Here is a 22279-nt window from a genome sequence, read left to right on the forward strand (position 1 = left end):
GTGTGTGTGTGGGTGTGTGGGTGTTTAGGTGGAGGGGTGGTGGGTTGGGTGTGTTTGTGTCCAAAATCATAGGTTTCTTTTCATGAGTAGTCAATTTAAAATGCAGAAATCAGAATTATTCTAATTTAGGTTTCAGATTCAACAAATCTTTCATTTGGGTGATCCCTGACTATTTTCATAATTATTTCATATTAATATTGTGTTGCAGTTCCTCATTTTGACCACGAGAAGGCAGTGAACACACCTGATTCTCGGTTTGAAAATTTGTATTGTCAGTGTACTGACACCTAAAGTACTCAGGTCATTATTAAAACAGCTCTAACATGAAACATTTAATGCCAATACTAGTATAACCGTTGTTATAATAATCACACTAATAATGAGTCCACAATATTGATATTAATTAACGATATATACTGATATTAACACTTTTGTATTATTGCAGTTTATCGCTGTGACCACTTGAGGGCAGTGAATACCTGTGATTATAAATGTACTCAATCAATAGTCAATTGTCAACCCCACAGCGTCACTATAATCACAATGCCACACTTTAAACACTTAAAAATTACAAAAAATATAAACAGTTGTTGACTGACTGTCCAATGTGTAAATTAAATGGGCAAAACATTCACAAAAATATTATTTATTGCAGAGTTGTTTATTGAAATGCATTATATGATGCAGAGGTTAATGTGTTTTGACAATATAGATTAACAAGTACAATAGTACTTACATGGCTGTCCCTTATTGATTCCTATAAGTACTAATAATGATCAGTATTGATATGTGAAGAATGTGGCGATATGACTATCTGTGAAGGTTTCCTGAAAGGCCACGCCCAATTAGGGCTACTGTTTATGATTGGTCATCTTTGTTCGGTATAGGCGGGGTTACAAATTCTAACTCCACTGTGATTGGGCTATTAAGACGTCTGTCTGTCTGCCGTCGTTTCATTGGCTGTTGAGCGAGGGGATTAACGCGATAGATAGCGCCTCTGACTGCTTCAACGAACCACAATGGAGACTAAATAGGAACTCGCACGAAATATCCGGGCGTTTTATTTATTTAAAACAGAAAGTTACGTGTGTATCGGTAGTTTCATAAATCTCCAGTTCACACATTGACACGTAATCAGGAAAAGAAGTTGCGGTCAGAGCCTTGGAGTGTTTCTACAAGTGTTTTGAACAAGGAAATCGTCTCAGGCTAACGTTATGTAGCAAGCTAATCTCATTTATACACTCGTAAACTCAGCTATCATTTCACGGACTGTTACAAATCCTACAACAAGGTAAGAACTTTCACCGCCGTTCACGTAGATTCAGTAGCTCTGTTTAAAAACTTAACTTTTAAGACAACTAACGTAAACGGACAGTCACCTTAAATCTGGGTCACTGTCTCGCCATGTCGGTGAAGGCAGGAAGGAGGCAAATCCCGACTCACTAGGCTTGATCATGTTCACCTGATACTATATTGGCTTTTGATAACAAGTTTGACCTGCTGGCTTCATCCATATTTCCAGGCATGACCGAGTACAAACTTGTGGTGGTCGGGGCAGGAGGCGTGGGGAAGAGCGCCCTCACTATCCAGCTCATCCAGAACCACTTTGTGGATGAATATGATCCAACCATCGAGGTGAGACTGAGACCAACCATCACACACTCTACCTGTGTAAAGTTTGGTTTATTAGAGAGAGATTCGTGTACAAAATCATTAATCTCAAACAAGGAGAAAAAGATGCTTTGCACCAGATTTGGCTACTAGTTAATTTCCATCTGTAGTCCCTGCCTGGATAGGTGAACAGAAACAATAAGACACAAAGCAAAACTTATCATCTCCACAGACACACACAATGGGGTATTTACATAGACTTACGTTAATATCCTGACTTACCCTAACCTTAATCACTGACCCAAAAATCAGAGTTTTACCAATTGGGGACATGGCTTTTGTCCCCAATTGCAAAAGCCGTCCCAAATTAACTGGTCTTAAGTCTGGTGTGTGTCCCTGAAAGTTACTTAAGTCATACACACACACACACACAAACAATAACACACATAATAGGAATAAAGACAAAGCAGAATACAAATATCAAAATATTACATATATTCAAAGTTATAAAAACAGGTTGTCAAAATATGAAATTAATGCTGACAAGATTTTTTGTAACTTCATGGGAGATAATATGTGAATCTGTGCAGGTTTTCTGATTGACAGAGAGCTTATTTATTTCATTGTTTAATGGCTTTAAAAGAAAAAGCAGATTGTGCAGAGACAGAGCCTCATTTAGGGACACTACATTCTCCCCTTCAAGCAGACTTTGAAGCTCTGCTCATTCACTCAGAGCGGAGCCAAACAAAGCTCTTCAGTGGTGGAGGAGCAGCATTATTAGAGTGTATAGAGAGTGTCCTGAGGTGAAGACGCATTGTAAATGTAATGTGTTCACTTTATGAGTTGTTCTTATGTCATTTTACCTGTCAGTGAGTGAATCTGCCTTTTAAAGGTTTTAGATGGTTGTAAACAGCCACAGCCAAGTCACATCTGCCCTGTTAGTGGAGATTAACTAACATACACATGATCTTACTGACCTTTGTACCAAAAATCAAGAGAAGAGAGAGGGTGAAACAAAAGGTGCACAGATCCTTCACTTAAAGATCCCCCCAGACTTGTTTTTAAATGTATATAAAATACTCTACGTTAACTAATTTGTTTCATGTTTTTTTTCTACAAAAAAAAAACTTAAATTACCACATTAAAACTCTAGATATGACATCTACTCCTTCTTCTCACTCATTGAAAAATCCACAATCTATATATGTGCAAATACTATTGATTTCTAAAGTTTTCCTGCCGGTGACAAGATGTCTCCTACTTCACTGTGAAGTCCATTCTCAGTGTTGATGCACTGGAGGCTTCACGTTTCTACATCACACTCGTGTAAACTGAATATTGGATCAGAATTGTCTCCAAACTACTGGTGATGTTATGAATTATGCTTGTTGGCCCACCACTTCGATATTCAATGAGCTCAGAGAAACTTTCCACTTTCAGCAGATAAATGTGAAAACAGCCTTCTAGTGTCAAACTCTGCACATTTATCATTGTGCAGAGTGAAGCTCAAACATCCAACTGAAGAAACAAGAACATGTTTTTTGAGTGAAGGGGGACTTTAACTTACCTTCAGACCTTTTTTGTGTCAGATTGTATTTGTATAGCTTGAGACAGGAGACAAAGTTACTTGTTTGCAATGTTATGTTCTTGTCTGACAAATGTTTTACTGCTGCAACAGTCTTTCTTTTTGGGTATCTTTTAAGTCCATGTGAGCTGGGCACTGTGAATGTGCATGACACAACAAGTATCAAAAGTTCAGTAAAAGTAGCAATACAAAAATGTAAAAATACTTCATTATAATTAAAAGTTCTACATTCAAAATCTTTTATCAGTAGATTGTACTTAAAATATGTCAGAGACATTATGTGTTTATATTGTAGGATTATTATTATTGCTAATCTATGAACGCGTGGAAAGAATTTCAATGTCCTCGAGGTGGAGATAATTTCAACAACTTGATTTACTGCCGCTGGAAAGTTTTATCTGTTATTACCACATTTAATAAAGTGGTCATATGTTTTGTGTGTAAAAATCTTAAACTGCAAAGTAACCAGTGCAGTAACAAAGTGCAGAAAAACATCACCGTAGATAACAACAGCGAGCTGTCATCACAAATCAACAGCACCATCAATCAGACCAAAATCCTGTTAAACCTCTCAGAACCTCTAAAAGTGGACTTAAACATGGTAATACCTGGTAAATCCCATTACAGCAAAGAGTTCCCTGGTAACCTCATTCCTTTCAAATAACTGCCACAAACTAGAGAGAGATATAAATCAAACACTGTTATCTCTGCTGTTGTTGAAAACTATTCAGCTAGATCGTTACATAACATTTCAGCCAACAACATCTTGTTGCTACATGACAGCAGCGGTGAGGTAGTCAGTAAAACATGGGAATCTGTATGATGCAATCATTATCTGATTTTCTTTCTTTTCTGGGGGTAAACATTACAGGACTCCTACAGAAAACAGGTGGTGATTGACGGAGAGACATGTCTGTTGGACATCCTGGACACTGCAGGTCAGGAGGAGTACAGCGCTATGAGGGACCAATACATGAGGACAGGAGAGGGCTTCCTCTGCGTGTTCGCCATCAACAACACCAAGTCCTTTGAGGACGTTCACCTCTACAGGTACAAGATGAGTCGTGGCTTGCAAGCCCCAGTAATAAAACGCATCTAGGGAGAGAAGTTTAGACATTACTGTCAAAGCAGGATGGACTAAAAGTCTATTTCAACAGTACGCGTTTGTCCAGCCCTGAAAAGGCTACTTCCTGATTGGCAGGAAGCACTTGTAATATCGTCTACAGATAAGCAGAGTGTGGTTACAAGCTATGACGGACAGCTTTGCCTGTACTCTGCAATATGGTTTGTTCAGTTTTGAGTTACAGAAAGAGGTATTACTGTATGTAAGATTTCCGATCAATGTTGACGTGTTGCTCAATAGGGTAAAAAGTGACTTGGCATCAAAGAGAGAGGAGGGAAAAAAAGCTTTTGGTAACTAGGTAGAGCATGTCTGTCCTGTTTTTAGATAATGTGTCAGGAGGATGGGGTTATAAAAGCTTTTGAAAAAGTGAACATGTCCATAATGTGGTAATCAGATCCTTTCTGGGAGTTCATAAATGTGCATCTGTTTGATGGTGATATGGGATGGGACTCCTGTGAGGTTAGATGGAAGATTAGCATGCTGAGGTTGTGCAATAGGCTGCTGCTGGTTTTATCACCAACTGCTTGTAAAATATGTGCATGTGGTAACAGGTATCAAGTATTAGATATATAATACAGGAAGGTGGAGGAGGTCACAGGTAAATGTATACAAAAATGGGTAGAAGAAATCCGGGAAAAGTCAAAACCTTTGACTGGTACTCTATATTCTGTGTAATTTGAATACCAAGGGAAAACTGTGCACATGTGACATGTGGTAAATATTGCAACTATATATTCAAACTGGAAGATACAGAGACGTGGATGAAATTGAAAGGATCTGAGGTGGAGAACGAAATTCATTTTGCTCTCTGCTGTTCTTCATATCATGATTTGCGATAAACCTTTCAAAAAAGTTCAGGTTCCAGATTTAGATTTGAATAGGAGTGAGGGTGGAGCTTTGATTGAATACCTTTTGGTTTCTGGATATTTCTAAAGCACTGAGTACCAGGAGGGAAAAAAACATTACTCATAGTTTCCTTTTATATGGATTACAGACTATTTATCCATGGACTGAAAGGATATAATGTTAACAGACATGAACTGCTGCATAAATGTAGATTTAGTTTTGTTTGGGTTATGTCTATTTATACCTGTGAGGCTGTATGTATATATTAATGTCATTATTGGATATCGTCTGGGAAATTGTAGGTGGTTTGATCCAATTTATATCAGGTGTATATACTATGAATATGGCTTCTGTCTCTTCCTCAGAGAGCAGATCAACCGGGTGAAGGACAGTGACAGCGTTCCCATGGTGTTGGTGGGGAACAAAAGCGACCTGAGTTCCCGCTCGGTGGAGACACGGCAGGCGCAGGAACTGGCACGAACCTACGGTGTGCCGTTTGTTGAGACTTCCGCCAAAACCAGACAGGTACGTAGGAAAGACAATAACATCTGTATTTAGTATGATTTGATGTATGCATGACACCTGCAAATAAATGACAGATATTACAGGGAAAAAAACTTATTACCAAAACAAACAAAAAAACCTGAAGTTTGCATTTTTCTGTGTCTGTCTTGCAGGGTGTAGAAGAAGCTTTTTATTCGCTAGTACGGGAGATTAGAAGATATAAAGAGACCAACCGCAGCAACAAGAAGAGCAAGAAGAACACTCAGAGACGTTGCATAATACTATAGCAAAGCACACACACCAGCATCCCACAGATGCAGCACTTGTTTCATGCTCCCCCCTCTCACACACACACCTCCTCTGTCACTTCAGAGACGTCCAGCACAGCTCTGGACAGGGAAGCAGATCCAGTCTCCTGCTGTCAGTTTTCATTTAAAGGCATACTATGCAGGATTTGTCGGCTGCTGCTGTTTGTAAATGCAACATTTAAAGGTGGCCCCTCCTCCTAAACGACACCAGAGCTAGTTGGGAGTGAGAGAGAGCAGCGTTGATCGAGCGCGCTAGAGAGTGAATGAAGAGATGGAGCGGCGGTAGCAAAAACAAAGCGTCAATCAGATAAATAAAACGTAATTTTCTGATTGTTTCAAGGTCATCAGTGCGATTATTTATCAATTCCTGATCAGTTTTGATCTGTGTGTGGGGGAAAAAAAAGTAGGCCTACACAGGGTTTCAGTGTCAACACTGATTTATTACAACTGTTTTATTATCTCCACTGTTTATCAATAACCTTGCATGCTGATGAATATATGAAACATAACAGGTAGATAAGATAAATGGTCCACATCCAAAAGTTAATTGAATGAATTAATGTGAAAGCATTGTACAGTTTCCTGTCTGTGTGAGAATAACAAAGTGAGCGGGTGGAGGAGTGCTCTGCTGTGTTATTAACATCTCTCCAGCAGTGGAGAGCGAGTCTATACTCAGTCTCTTAAGGAAAATCCTGCATAGTATGCCTTTTTAAAAGTAAGCTGCAACAAGATTGGCCATTTATTCATCCAATGTGCAGTGTTCATTTAACACTGAATTGTTGGTTTTTGTTTTGATGACCAAACAACTAGAAACTGCAGTTTTTAGTTGAGTTTTTTTTTTTTTTTTTCCAGCATTTGTGAAAACTTCATTTGAGTCTGTGGTAGACTTTTTTTTTTCCTTCAAGAACCTAAATGAGAATGAGTCTGGAAAGATAATTATTTTTCTGTAATTGTGATTTGTCCGGCCAGTGTTTTTACAGACATTTCAGCTCCTGTTCGACGGTTCACAGTGGTGCGTCGCTGCACTTTGCACCGTCGCATCAGGTGATCCAAATCAAAATGATTTTATGACTCAACACATTTAGTGTGGTGAAATTTGTCATGTGACTTATGTGATTGCTCAAGTACACATCTGTCTTCATGGAGCCCCACCCAAAAAAAACGAACATGAAAGTCATCCTACTGACAACGATTTCCTATGAAAACATTGTGCTTCCAGACAGATGATTGGCCAAAACTTTCTGGAAGTTGAGAAATTAGTTGTCTTCTCCTGGTGTTTCTTCACAGTTTAGTGTGTCCTTTTGGGCTTGAAACACAACAGCAATATCTAACGTGTATGTTTTGCTTTTCCACAAAGACCACATGTCAACGAAAATGCTGTAAAAAGGACACGATCACCATGGTAACAAAGCCTCAAAATAGTGTTCCAGACTCCTAGGTGCACTTTATTCATCTCCTGTTATGTGTTTATTGTAGAGTTTAGGATTAGTTAGTGCCATTGAAAAAGTTAACTCAGGAATATGGTGTCTTATCAGGAAGTAAGGAGTAACAGACTGGGAGCTGTGTCCAATGATTGGTTGAGATGGGATGTTTTGTCTCCATCAGCTTATTGTTGAACTGCTGTTTGTCCCACACAGTCACACTGTATTCCAAAGTCTACTTTTAATACATTTTTTTTTTTTATTTGTCAGTTCCAGTGTTGTTGCAATTGTAAGTCGCTGTGTCCAAATACTGTTAGATGCAAACATCAAGCATGTACCATGAGAAAATGTGCCATATGGTACAACATTTTAACCACAACTGATGCTGAAAGCAGTTTTCAGTCAGCAGGAAGAGTTCAGACACAGTGACGGTCATCTTATCTGATCATACTTGATGCTGATAAGGATATTCAATAGGGCAACCACTTTTTTTTTTATATAGCTGTGTTTGTCTTCTTTGATAATTAGTCACCCTAAATGTAATGGATTTGTTAAATTTCTATTTTTGTAGCATTACAAACAGCTTTCCCCAATTTAAAAAACATCTGCATTAATAAACTGCTGCCCTTATAGTTATTGTAAGTTCAAGTAACTAACTTCAGTTGGTAACAGAGGTGAGTCCATCCATGGAGGATTCCTAATTATCCTCCAAATGTCTGTCTCATTATCTGGACTGTTAAAATATAGAGCAACTCTAAAAGGTTTGAAAACTTGATCTGATCTGAACAAGTCTCTCACTGACAGCTGTGTAAAATCTGTAATGAACAAGTAAAAGTCTTTTACGTCTTGTCTGTTGTGTTCATCTAAGGTTGCTCTTCACAGATAAGGGGTTAACAAGAGGATATGTGTATTTTTAAAAAGATGGACATGACAAGAACTCATCTCAAACACAAACTAAAGTACCACATCTGATTCATGAGCTCTGATAACAGACCTTATATTTTCAGACCTTATCTTGAAAGAAGGTAGGTCAAACACTACGTCTAGTTTCCCCATCCTCAGTTTGTGCCATGAACATTTAGAGATCGTTTTTTTTTTTTTTCAACCTCCAAATCAGTGGGAAGGAAGGGATGTGGTTTATGAGGTTTGACTACGACAATAACGCTGAAGAGGAAGGCGATCAAGTTCCTCTTCCTTTCTGTAAAAGTACATGCTTTGTCATCACAGTTAACATTGGATCATGCACTATAAACCTGTTTACAGTGTGTAAACTCGATGACAGCAGCGTGGTTCAGCATCATGGTTTTGTCTATGGGGTTTTCATAAAAAGGGAAATCTGTCTTCTATTGTAAGTTGGATCCCTTTTATAAAATTACATTTTCACTCAAATATATCAATAAATTTGAAGTCAGAAAATAGTTTTGTAGAAATCCCTTTCTTGGTCAAACCCAGTTTAAGTATACCTTCTCAAGTTCTCTATCACAGCCTGTCAGATCTCTCAAGAATACCCTAAATTGCGCAATTCACACACTCACGTCTGCCACAACTGCTACAGTGAAAGTAGAAAAAATATATTCATGCAACATTTGCATATGTTCAAAAGAGCATGTATGCAAATTTTGTCACTGATGATTTTTCCAATAATTCGATAAGCAGTGATCATACTCAACAGCCCAAAAGGAATAGATTGCTTTTTCATTTTATTTTACAAAAAAAACACTACTTAATGTCAGTTTTTTCACATTAGAAAACATAGAAATAGTGATATATATGCATTTTGACCACCAAAACACACAGTGATTGGATAAGAGTCTGTGGTGATATGAAATGAGGCAGATTGGGAATGAGTGTGTGCGCCTCTCTCACCATCCAAAACGAGACACCAGCTTGCTCTGATCATCCAAATCTTTCTGAACCTTCTTCCTCATGTAGAAGATGGGACAGTCTCGGCTGCAGAGGAGTGAGGAGGGACAGCGTTACCGGACGTAACCATGTGGGCTCAGCCATAACTCAGCAGTAAACACACAGTTATAATAAATATGTGCCGTTTATGTACCTGGTACAGAGCACATCCTCATGGAGGGAGCCTTGACAACGCTGACACTGAGTCCACAGGCGAGAGAAACGCTCCTCCAGAGTGTTTAGGTGAAAGATCTGAAATTCACAACCTGAGTGTTAACAACTCGTTGGAAATGACAGGACAAAAGTGACTTTTCCCTCATATATTATCCAGTAAATTCTTCTAGAAACAAAACAATCTGATGAAAAATTAATTGTGCTTTACTGAAACAAAGTTACAATTTAACCAGCTAACTGGTCTATAGCAGCCAGCAAGTCAATTATCACGAAATAATACTAAATTTGATTTGATATTAAAATAGACATTCTGTTGTGTTAAATCAACGTACTTAAATAAATGTAATATCACATTTATTTGAACAATTTATGTTAAACTGCAGAGAAGAAAACATGTTAAAATACTGAGTCATCTCAGTTTCCCACCTCTTTTTGGTAAAGTTCCGACTCCTTCTTCTTACAGAAATCGCATACAGCCGCTGCAATGACATGTTAGATGTTACACATACTGTATAAAGCTCTTAAATGTACCACGATACATACAAAAATAAGTATAGACTGATCCTAAATTAAAAATTCCAAAAGAAAATCATTCCATTTTTTCAAAAATATAATATAATATATAATAAAACACTGAACACACACACCGTCTGTCTTCAGCACAGCTTTGCAGCCGATACAGGTGCTCCTCTTCTGAGCAAATGCCATGAGGCCCCCGACCTTCGATGTCAACACGGTCTTACAGCGAGTGTGGTCTCCCTCTGAAACACATCAGAAAATCAACATCAAAGCTGAGATGTAAAGCCAGATGGTAAAACATGATGACTATTGTGTAATTTATTTAACCAGCACACCTATCTTTAGCACACACACAGGTATTTTCCACATGTCTTGGCTAAATCGTGCAGCCTTGATACTTTAATAGGCAGCTTTGATACACAGAAAGATAAGTGTGAGGCTGCAGATGCTGATTAATTTGATGATCATTCTATAGATTGTTCAATTATTAGTTTAACTGACAAATGACAAATGCCAATCACAAGTTCCCAGCCTCAAAAGTGGCATCTTAAAGTTGTAAAACTCCTAAAAAAATATTTCATGGTCAGGAAATGGAAAAAAGCAGAACACAGCAAATGCTTGGTATCATTACTTTTTTTATGCAATACTGTTACAAGACTATGATGCGAGTAGACTCACTGAGCAGGATGCTCTCTGCCTTGCTCTCTCCCAGGATGGGCTCAAATATTCTCAGCAGGGGCTTGGACAGCTGCTGTTCCAGGTAGTACTGTGTGTCGATGGGAATGTTGTTCTCCAGCACATAGATAGGGTCCTGAAGCAACATGAAGCAACAGAAAAAAGAGGCCAACCACATCTCATCAGGATTTTATATGTATGACATGTAAAGGGGGAATAAACAAATGACACAAACATGAACAGACAATCAAAGATGGCGCTACAGACCTCTGACTTCATGTAAGCTGCTGCTCCCTTCGCGGCCTTAATGATGACATACGGAACTCTGTCTCCCAGGTTGGGGGCGCTGCCTGCATCTCTCTTCCTCATCCTGGAAAATATCAATATGAAATAGGTCAGCTCACCCATATCGCACACATACTGGATATATATATTTCCCTCTGAGCAATTATTGATCAGTGTCTGATCACTCTGGTTAATCAGACCTCTCGGCCAGCTCCACGTGCGCCTGTTTGCCGGCGTACTCCTGGGCGGTACGCGTCAGCTCCTTGGTGATGACCAGCTGGCTGATGTCGATACGGTTACACAGCAGGTCGGAGATCACTTCCTTGGCATGAGCCACAGCACCCTGAGGATCCCTAAAGACACATCACATCAGCTGTGATTACCTTCATAGTTAAAATTCAGCCCAACATCCACCACAAAGTGGGTTCAGCATCTGAATACCACATTTAGAACTGCAGTTTGTGTGTGTGTGTGTGTGTGTGTGTGTGTGTGTGTGTACCTGTCTATGAGGATTCTCTGCAGACAGGTGTTAATAAGGTTAGCCACCAGAGGGCAGTTGTCTCTTCGGACAGTCTCAATGCCTTTACAGTCCATCTTGTCGTGTGTGTCTGCGTTGGAGGAGAAATACAGGCCTGCGTAGCGCTTCTTGTTGATCAGCAGGTACGGGTAGTACACCTGTGGAATTAACAAAAAAAGAGCTCTCGTTAGCTGAGAGAGACGAAGCTCCAACTCTCCTGTGATCTAAAACCCTGCCTCACTGCAGTCTGACACTGTCGCTTGATTCTCACGACATTTTTTGGCCAGAAGACAAGGTCTGTTTCTGCTGCACGTCTCTTTCCCTCTCAGTTTAGTTTGATTTACATTAGACTGATTTGTGTAACACCTCTTATAATGAAATGGTACCTTCTCAAACTCCAGTTTGATGGGTGGTGTAAAATGGGACGACACCCACTCGGCTGCCTCCTTCCCGATATCCATGGACTCCCTCACTGTGGCCACGCCAAGCTTAACCATGACAGAGTCTGTGTCCCCATAAATTACCTTTAAAATATAAATAAAAATGAAAATGTCATTTTAACAAGAACATACACACAAAGGTGAACCATTGGTCAGCTCAAAACTCAAATTGATATAAATAAATAAAGCTGATATAATGAACAAAAAAGGGGAAAAAGAGAATAGTTTGGGTCAGTATTGGTGGAGGGCAGCTCCATGTGTTCCTCACCTTGGCATCAGCCTTGTAACCGTTGGAAATGGTGTACTTTGACTCCACCAACTGTTTGGTTTGCTCAATCATCTGTCTTCCAAAACCAGTGACACTCTACAGGAGAAAAGACAAAAGATTTTAAACACGTTCACTAAAATTATCTATGATGTGGAGTAAAATCATTAACATCCACATTACACATTGTGAGTTTCAGTGACTGCGCAACATATTGGCCACTGAGTGACGTATTTGACCACTAAACCTGCAAATAGCTCAGCAGCAGCTCAACACTGTGAGATTGTTGTGTAACTAAGCAAGTCAACCTCACACAAAACTGACTGTAAGAATCACAGTCGGTTGTAGTCAGCAAGAAGAGTTCAGACACTAAAGTCTACTTTTAAATACATTTTTTATTTGTCAGTTCCAGTGTTGCTGCAGCTGTAAGACGCTGTGTCCAAATTCTGTTAGATGCAAACATCAAGCGACATGCTTGTTTGCATGTACATGTGGTACGACATTCAAACTACAACTGATACTGAAAGCAGTTTTTAGGTCAGCAGGAAGTGTTCAGACACAGCAACGGTCATCTTATCTGATCATACCTGATGCTGGATGATAAGGATGTTCAGTAGGGCAACCAATTTTTTTTCTATAGCAGTGTTTGTCTTCTTTGATAATTAGTCACCCAAAACGTAATGGATTGTTAAATTTCTATTTTAGTAGCATTAAAAACAGTTTTCCCCAGTTTTAAAAGCATCTGCATTATTAAACTGCTGCCCTCATAGCTATTGTTCAAGTAACTAACTTCAGCTCCATCGTGCTAACAGAGTCCATCCATGGAGGACTCCTATTTATCCTCCAAATGTCTGTCTCATTATCTGGACTGTTAAAATATGGTGCAACTCTAAAAGGTTTAAAAACTTGATCTGATCCAAACAAGTCCCTCAATAGCTGCTGTTACATGCACACTTTTTTTTGTCCCCATTCTGAATGAAATCATCCCGATTGAAGATTTCGGGTCAACTGTTTACATGTGATGTAATCTAACACATGCATCGCTGCATTTAATCAGAACAGCTGTGTGACATGCACAAAAGTGATGAGAGAGAAAAGAATAGAATGAGTGAGAATAGCTGGTCCACCTTAAGTGAACTGGTCAGGTTAGGCTAACCCGTTGTCGTCATTGTGAACCCATATGTTCACAGCTGCTAACCTCATTCTCTCTCTCCCTCACACACCCATGTGGGCCAAACATGCACAGGAAGAATACATTTATTCCAACCAAAGAGAAACTGTCAGATAGGTACTAATATTTTCCTACTGAACAGATTATCAAAGGTTTACACCACCCCTCTCTGCCCAATTGAAAATTCCTTCTGATCAGGCTGGATCGGGCAGTCTCTTCAGATTGAGGCGGCTACATGAGGCATTTTTATTCTGATTGAGCTATTATTCAAATTATTAGCGGAATATTAGTATCCATGTAAACATAGCTACTGACAGCTGTGTAAAATCTGTACAGAACAAGTCTCTAGCTTTGACATCTTGTCAGCTTTGTTTATTGGAGGCTGCTCTTTACAAATAAGAGGTTATAGCTCATTTTTACAATTCTTCCACCTGTTTTGTGGGTTCAATTTCAACACTTATCTTTGTTCTACATCTTTGTTGGTTACCACTTGTGTTCTGATTTCACATCTGTGCAGCGCAGTGGGAAAAGTGACGTTAAGTCAAGTGAGGACAACCTCCTTTAAAATTGTGATGTTGAGCCTGAACTGTAAACATTTTATACATGTTTACAGTTCAGGCCCTTCAGGTGTGTAATCAGGTTTTGTTAAAAAAATAAAATGAATAAAAACAAAAAACATTATTCATTATTTTTAAAAAATCTTGATAAATTGGCTATATTTGAAGACCAGGACACTGATATTGTAAACATACTGTAAATATGGCCACAGTAAAACATTGTTCTTCACAGTAATTGCAGTATGTAAATCATGATATATGACATATGTGGAAAGCTTGCAACATCACACATTTTGCAGTCACTTGTATCTAGTCTGCACAATGATTCCAAAGTTTTTAACACCCAGAATAAAGAGCTCACCTGGGAGATCTCTAGGCAGGGCAGCTTGCCCACCTGGGCCCCCGTGAAGCCATAGACGGAGTTTGCGCTGATTTTGAGGGCCAGTTGTCGGCCGTCCAGCACCTGCTTCTTGAAAGGGTCAGTTTCCTTCTTCAGCTCAGTCTTGGCCCTGAGGACAGACAGTGGGACAATCTTAGAAAGACGCCACATCAGGTTGATTTATGGGCGCACCAAGAGCACCTTCACCTGTTGTATGTCTAGGTATTAAAATATAATTCTAAATAGTTTTTTCCAGCGTAAATCTGAAAATTGTTACAACAAGAGGAAACAGGTCAAACACTATTTGTGAATTAGAGGATAGGTGTTCACAATTTAAATTCTAAGGTTTATTGAACCAATTCAAACCTCTTTCTGGCAGACAGCAGGTTCTCCAGGATCTCAGGTAGAAGTCCTTTCCTCACAGAGCTCTTCACAAACTGATCACCAGTCGGAGTCTTGATGAAATCCTCTGATGACAGACTAAAGACACACAATCCCTTCAATTATTAGTCCTCCATTTATAATACTAAACATAAGCACATTGTACGTGTTTAAATGGTTATTACAAAGAATGAATCAATTAAGAAACAATGAATTAAACTAGCTGAAGTTGTGTCGATGCATTTCAATGTTTCAGGTAAAACATTTTGTTGCTTATTTTAATTTTTTATCCTGTCAGTTTCCTAAATAATCAGTTAATCAGAATAAGTCTGTAGGCTGGCTTAACATATATGGCAAACCACATTCAGCTCATGAGACTCATGATGCAAGTGGCATGAAGTCAGCAGCTCCTTTTATAAAACACATTTCAACTACAAGAAGTCGAAGTTGAGGGAAACTGTCCGCTATTCGCCATTTTTAACTTCATAACTTTCATGACTCACAGGTTTTTTTGACTGTCAACTCCCACTGCACAAGTAGGGAATCACAGACTGACATGAAACAAAAGCCATTTGTTTATGGATTTTGACATAATGAAAAAAAAAATGTTTTACCCTAGTTTCTCCGCTGAGCCTTTCTGCAGCAGGGTGGTGTAGCACAGATTGTGAGCCATCATGATGGACGGATACAAGGAGGAGAAATCCAGGGTGGCAATGGGAAGGCTGTAATACCTATAAGAGAAGGAGGTGGTGATGTAAAGGTATATGAGAAGCTTGCACCTACTAAACCATCATCACCAGGAGTCACACACACACACATACCCTTTCTCTGGCTCAATGACAGTTGCTCCAGTGTAATCTTCTCCTCCTTCTGTTTTTACAACAGGCATGACCAGGTCCTGTTTCATGGCCTGAACACACATACATCACTTAGTTTCCATACATATGTATGCACACATGCAGTAACTGATTCATGAGTTTGTGTTTGCCTGTGTTTGTTACCTGTCGCAGCAGCTGAGAGACAACTTTGATCTGTTGTCCTCTTGAGAGCAGGTAGGTGAGAGGCACACCGGTCACTCTGGCCATCTCCATGTAGTTGATCACACACATCAGCTTCTGCAGCAGACGCAGCGGGAGATAGGCGTCTTTCAGGCAGTACACCGCCAAACGACGGCGTGTCTGTTCGTTGCCATTCTGAGATGGGGAAAAGGGGGAAGGACAGGAAAAAAAAAAAACAGCAACAACAATGTTTTTCAAGAAGTCTTTTTATTTTTTAAAATGTAAATGAAATGTAAAAAGGTAACCAGCTCTCTTTTCAAGATGCAAGACAGTTACTGGTTTGTGCTTTACCTGCAGATCAGTGATGATGGAGTGTTGCACATCCTCCTTCTGTTCTTGCAGGAAGTGGAAACTAACAGCATTCAGCGTGTACGAGCGCAGTTTGTAGTCCCTGAGGAGAACCTAACAGACACATAAAGTCAGATTATACTCAGTGTATCTTTTACTGAAAACATTCTTATCCAAGCAATGTAACTATCGTGTGATAGTGTGATGTAACTATCGTCAAATCATAATTTAGTGATTTCAGTAAGTGCTGACCTGCAGCAGATCAAACTGAACACGGCCCTCCATGTTGATGACCTTGTTCTCTCTGCGGCCCATCTGCTTGCTCTGAAAGTTTAGGTCTCGCAAGACTGACTTGGTGGTTCGCACTCGGCCCAAGTAGGGAAACAGATTCACCTGAACACAAAAGAACATATATTATTGAGTAAAGTGGGAGAAAAGGGAGATCTGAAGTATTTCTACGACAAATACATTCGTCCCAAGGCAGTGCATTAGTATATATGTGCATGGAAGTAGTAGGTGAATGTGGCTCCATCTAACCTTTAAAGCAGCAGCCCTGTTGAGCAAGTAGGGAAAGTCAAAGTTTTGGATGTTGTATCCGGTGATGATGTCTGGGTCCACTGTCCTCAAAAACTCCGCCCAGCTCTGTTCACAGAGACATAAAACAAACAAACAAGGATGTGAAGGATGAACAATAGAACATTACAAAATATGTATGTTTTTCAGTGCCTTCCTGAAGCCAACTTGTATACCTGCAGTAGCTGACTCTCTTGTGTGAAGCACAATATCTGACTGCCCACGATGCTGGCGCAGGACTGGAGCGTGAACACCGTGCGAATGAAGGGCTCTGTCTCACCCTGTCGCTGCACCATAGACGCAATCTGAATCACAGGGTCTTTGTCTGCTTCTGGGAAGATTCCTGGAAAGAGAGGAAATAGTTAACGCACAAGAAAAAAAAAACTTTGCATGATCAGGCTTCGTTTATGTGTTAAGAAATCTATTAAGGGAGATAGTTTGCTTGCTGTATGATGATAATGTCACAGAGAAAGAAAAAGACAGACCTTTTCTTCCTGCACACTCGATGTCAAAGCTGAGGACCCTGAGCGGTGCGATCCTCTGCCAGTCTCCCTCTGCTGGGTGACTTATTAAATCTGTCCATCCTACATCAATCTCATACTGACACAAGGACACCTGAAGTATAAAGAAAAGAAGTTCATTAACACCACTGTTGATAGCCTGACAATATATTGTTTGTATGACCCATGTTGGACCCACAACAATGACATTGTGTTGTGCAACATGTAAGACATAAACTAGACCCACCTTGCCCGGGTACTGAGAATCCGTGTCTCCCGTGCTCTTCTCTTCACGTACTCTGTATTTGCCTTTGGGAAGTTCAATCCAGCAGCATCCCACCACATCACAGTCCACCATAAACCTGACGAAACAGAGAGGCTCATGAAACTGAAAAATACAACTTAAGTATTGTATTAGTAAGTATTTTGTAAGAAAATCATTAATTACGAAATAAAAACTCTATCTACAAGTGAGTTTTCCCAAATTCTTCATAACCTGGACATGCATTTTAGTGAGATTCCAATGATCTCCTGCATATACATGTAAGAAAACAACTTAATATATAATAACACAAGAATATGGCTACAAAATTTCTCAAAACCCTGTTTGATCTAACACAACACAATCAGTGCAAACACCATGTTGAAGTTAAGTAATAAATAAATACATCTCGATAAAACTCTGAGGTACATACACCACAGGCTGAATTAAGCCACTCATTAAGTATCAGTGTGTTAAGTCAACAATCATTTGTCTGTTTACACAGACCTAGAAAGCATAGTGTGTAATCTAATGGTTGATTTAATGAGGTCTCTTAACTGTTTTGTTTTTTGAGCAAAAAACATTCAAAATATATTTTGAGATTAATTTTAAGTCTATTCCGTCCCTTTGACTGTCAAGTTATCGAATCACTTTATCCATTTTTAAACACACACACACACACCTGATTTCAAAATCTATGTTGGCCTCGAAGGATTGGTAACCCTGGAGGGGGAAATGTCCAAACTTGAAGCCCTGCTCCAGCAGTCTCTTTGCAGGGGCAATGAGACGAGGCATCGCCATGGTTATCCGCAAGAAATCCAGAATACGTTTCCCATGGTAACCATACATATCTGCAGGGAGAAGAAAATAAGAAGTTTGTATTCAAATGTTTTTTTCTAACTAGGCTCATCCTCATCAGATTCACAGTAATTAGACCAAAGAACATACTGGTGAGAACACTTTCACACACATATGTTTAACGAACAACAAATGCTCACCAGTATTTGCACATCACGTGTACTCACTCTCTTTGCGGGTGATCTCCACAGCCAACACAGTGACAGAGATGTTGTCTTTATTGGAGCGCATGTCCTTCAACACAACACTGTTCAACTCTCTTTTAAATTCACCCAGGTAATCAGGTTTGAACCCTTTTCACAGAAAGCAGAAAGAGGGAAAATTTGTTTAAATTCAAAAAGATTTAATGACATGATTTTTAAAGTAAAATCATTCAGAAAAGTGACACTCAGTAGACAGAAATGTGTTCTACTAAGAAGATGTTTCAATTGTAATTGAATAAAAGCTAATAAATGTGTAAATGAGTCATCTAAATACAACGTATACTCACGTATTCTATCACGTGTGACCAAAAAATGACTCACCACTTGGTGCAGGCACGTAGAAGTAAGGTGCGAAACCGTGAACATGACAGCACACACTGTTGCCACTGTCTGTCACCCCAAACATCCGAATGATCGGGACTTTTCCCTGTGACTGGCCAGGCATGCCAGCCACACTCAGCCCTGCAGAACACAAAGGGGAAAACTAACTTAGATGCCATTTCTTTTCATGTACAGCAACAGCACTTGAGCAGGTGGGCAAGTCCAATTATTCCTTATTTGAGCCAAAGAACCCAAGATAACTGTGAGATTAGGCCATTTAAAGAAAGCCAGAGAAGTGGCTTAAGGGGAAATAAAATTAGTCTGTTTTGCAGTTACCTAAATAATGGTCGAGATCAATCTGCTGAAACACCAAAGTATCAGAAGATGGTTCCAGCGGGGGGGCATGAGGCCGCCGCCATCGAGGGTTAAGGTCTGCTGAGAAGAGGTCCCCTGACAGAACAAAGAGGTAAGACAGAAATTAAATGAAAGTGCATAATTTATCATGACAATAGGTACAGCTAAGAACTGTTTGTCAGAAGTTGAACTGACACAGTAGGAGTAACTTCCTGGGATGAAGGTTAACTAGTTCCACAGCTGCAGGCGTTTGCATAAATCACAAAGCAAAGCATGCTTTATTTACTCATGGCATGACTAGATTACCCATTTCACCATTCAAACTGATTTGTTAGAGCCAGCAGCCATACAAATTACTTACCTAACAAAAGAGAAAATCAGGCTGTAAAACAAACATGACCGTTATTCTACACGAAGATAGGTTCTGCAGAATAGTGTATGTAGCTGTCTTTGTTCAACTAAAAATGATAACTGTGTGACATAAGGAGACTTCATATTGAGTGGCTGCTATGAGAGTCTACAGCTTAAGCTCATCATGTGATTTTCCAGTTATGGAGATGGTGTAAAACTTTTTTTGGCCACTGACATATATGACAACATTAAATGTAATGTTATAGAAAAACCAATAAAAGAATGACAAACCAGCCTATGATACTAAAAAAATTCATGGTCGCAACTGCACTGTGCTGTGCTTTTCTCTCAACAACTTACCGACAGGAATAACATCATGCCCTGCCTGCCCCTCCATCTCCTCTGCCTCCATCTCTGCTTCGTCAAACATGAGCAATTCCTCTTCAAACTGCGATGGACTGTCCTCCCATTCAGCAGCCGTCCTACCCCGTTTGGCCTGGGACGCACCACCATTGAAGGGGCCACCATTGCGTCTTTTATAATCCATGCCTACAATTCAGTCAATCAAAAGAAAACTTAGTGGAACAAAGCACTTTAAAGAAGAAGATTAGAGAGAAAGAAAATGCTTAATTCAGGAAAAGAGGCACTTACAATAGTGTAGCAATTAGTCCTTAATGATAGCATTTAACACATATATTCATATTCAGGCAAAACTACCAACAACATTTTACTACTGTACCACTTTAGGAGCGTAATACCACCTGCAATGAAAGCCAACATTTTATCAGACAACTAAGATATTATTGTACATATGAAAGCTCAGACAGAATAATTAATAAACATTTAATTTGACTTTACTTATGCCAATATTCTTTGCACTGTCTGCATTTGTGGCAGCTGAGTATAAGCTCAGGAAATGTGTAGGATAGGGTATGCATACTGTAGAATATTAGGTGAAGTGCGTACAGTGCTGTCATTACTTATAAAACGAATATTGTAGTATTGTATGGCACTTTTTAAATGACAAGCACGACGTGTTTGCTATGTCAATGAGGATGGGAAATAACGTGCAATAAAAAGATAAGGTGTATCAAAACAGCATGAGAAAAAAAAAGTAGCCTGGACACAAGTCAAAAGTAGACTGGCATGAATATAAAGACAAGACACCTGATTTCAATACTGCACATCCTGCTTCATTAGCTTCTTTATGAATCTAGTATGGCTGTCGCTGCACCCCTTCTAACTTCTCTCAACATAGACTACACACTTTTAGCATCACAACTGCCAAGTCCTGTAACTGTGTTGTGTATTCTCAATGATATTTCAGATTGACGCAGGTAACATAACGTGTTCATGCTGCGCTTTCACATTCATATTTTCTCTAAAACGTGGTATATATATCAACCCCGGTATCCCTACTGCACAGTTAATGCCGAGTTATCTTTTGTTTTTAACTAGCGCAGCTGCTTGCTTTTGTAACAAGCTAAAGCAGCGAGCTAGCATCCGCGAGTGTAAACAACAGAACAAGTGTCAGCGCCAACGCTTATCTTACCTAAACGTAGGTATGAAACCTGTCGGGACAACTGTGAATGGCTGGTGCTCTTCCAACAAAGTTAGAAATCAACGTTACTTCTTCGCTGCAGACCCCAGTTGACAACAGCTCCCGCCACTCTTCTTCAATTTGTGAACTTTCACCGCAGAACCCGCGGAAAAATTTCCGTTTTGTTACTAGGCCAGTTAGCCAAGGAATGGACAATGACGTCACTGACATGGCGGAGACTCAGTGGTAAGAGCGTGTGTCGTGAGGAGGAAGTTTAACGCGGCTTGGCTATACCTTGTACGTGAAAAAAAACATGTGTACCCGGCAAAATGACGTCAGAAGAGCGCAGCAGCGAGGGAGGGAAATAGGGCTCAAGAACAGAAGCAGGCATATTATTAACTGTATTTAATAATAACAATAGACCAAATCACCGTGATGTCGCGCTAATAACAACTGTCACTTCCGGATAGACAACAGGCAGTTGATTTGAATCGCAGAGATATGTGATATTGTTCATTTCTGTTGCCATTGTCAGCCGTAACTGTAAACATATGTAGTTAAATAGATAAACCAAATCTACCCAACAGCGACATCTCGCCGCCGGTCAGACTAACAGGTGGCTGACTTTGTAAAGCAGTGATAAGCAGCCCTACCACTGCTTTACACGGACTTATGCTTATTTACTTTTACTACTTACTGCTTATACTTACTTATACTACGCTTCCTTCTTTGTTTACTTGTTTACTTGCTTAAACTGACATTTATTTTTGCTCTGCGCCATTAAATTGCATGTACGTGACGCAGGGGTTCTCTACCCGGAAGTTTTGTAAACAATGATTGATTCTAATTGCTCAAACGAAACATGTTATATATTTGTATTGTACCACAGGCATAAACAGAACAGCCTTCACACAAACAAGAAGGAGGCAAATATCTTAACACATAAAATAAAATAATACGATTCAGGTCTGCCTTCAATACTCCCTTATGATTGTTGACAATGTCATAATTATGTTCCCCTATTTGTACTGTAAATGTGCTCAAATATTAAAAGTTTATCCTCGCCTGCTATACTTTCTGTCCCTTTTAAAGACATTATATACATGCTATCTGATATTTGATCTACTTGAGCTTTGTAATCTGATATTTGAAATCATTATCTGATAACAGGCTGTGGAGTATAAATGCAATAAGTACGGAAGTGTGGAGGGCAACAGTCATTCACAGACTACATAACACTAAAAGGTGTTATGTATGTTTGCTTTTGGTAATGATGAACTCATTTGCATATGTCCATCATACTGATGC

At 39.5% G+C, this 22279-nt stretch overlaps 2 protein-coding genes across 2 annotated transcripts; one reads left to right on the forward strand and one right to left on the reverse strand.

The window, feature by feature from the left end:
* Positions 1-979: 979 nt before the first annotated feature.
* On the forward strand, positions 980-8245 carry zgc:55558 (GTPase KRas). The gene is made up of 5 exons (XM_067615524.1): positions 980-1291; positions 1523-1635; positions 4068-4246; positions 5531-5690; positions 5843-8245. Exons 2-5 carry the CDS (start codon positions 1525-1527, stop codon positions 5954-5956), a joined length of 564 nt encoding a protein of 187 aa, XP_067471625.1. The 5' UTR covers positions 980-1291; positions 1523-1524; the 3' UTR covers positions 5957-8245.
* An 836-nt stretch (positions 8246-9081) lies between these two features.
* Positions 9082-21107, reverse strand: pold1 (polymerase (DNA directed), delta 1, catalytic subunit). The gene is made up of 27 exons (XM_067615523.1): positions 20984-21107; positions 19792-19980; positions 19063-19176; positions 18727-18867; positions 18370-18495; positions 18027-18195; positions 17330-17444; positions 17068-17197; positions 16759-16925; positions 16547-16651; positions 16262-16402; positions 16013-16123; positions 15665-15856; positions 15485-15573; positions 15278-15394; positions 14649-14762; positions 14265-14412; positions 12179-12274; positions 11857-11994; positions 11453-11628; positions 11154-11306; positions 10936-11038; positions 10672-10804; positions 10122-10235; positions 9901-9953; positions 9455-9552; positions 9082-9348 (listed from the first exon to the last, which is right to left on the reverse strand). The coding sequence occupies exons 2-27, from the start codon at positions 19976-19978 to the stop codon at positions 9261-9263; spliced, it is 3318 nt and encodes a 1105-aa protein (XP_067471624.1). The 5' UTR covers positions 19979-19980; positions 20984-21107; the 3' UTR covers positions 9082-9260.
* Between the last annotated feature and the right edge of the window lie 1172 nt (positions 21108-22279).

Source organism: Thunnus thynnus, chromosome 17, assembly GCF_963924715.1.
Source record: "Thunnus thynnus chromosome 17, fThuThy2.1, whole genome shotgun sequence".
Classification (NCBI taxonomy): Eukaryota; Metazoa; Chordata; class Actinopteri; order Scombriformes; family Scombridae; genus Thunnus; species Thunnus thynnus.

Bases quoted from the DNA above. Each gene is read 5' to 3' on its own strand.
- zgc:55558 (XM_067615524.1), top strand. From the start codon at position 1,525: ATGACCGAGTACAAACTTGTGGTGGTCGGGGCAGGAGGCGTGGGGAAG. The intron at 1,636-4,067 runs GTGAGACTGAGA...TAAACATTACAG, and splicing joins AATATGATCCAACCATCGAG to GACTCCTACAGAAAACAGGT. The intron at 4,247-5,530 runs GTACAAGATGAG...TCTCTTCCTCAG, and splicing joins GAGGACGTTCACCTCTACAG to AGAGCAGATCAACCGGGTGA.
- pold1 (XM_067615523.1), bottom strand. From the start codon at position 19,978: ATGGATTATAAAAGACGCAATGGTGGCCCCTTCAATGGTGGTGCGTCC. The intron at 18,868-19,062 runs GTAACTGCAAAA...TGTGTTCTGCAG, and splicing joins TGATCTCGACCATTATTTAG to GGCTGAGTGTGGCTGGCATG. The intron at 18,196-18,369 runs GTGAGTACACGT...TTCTCCCTGCAG, and splicing joins GGAGATCACCCGCAAAGAGA to ATATGTATGGTTACCATGGG.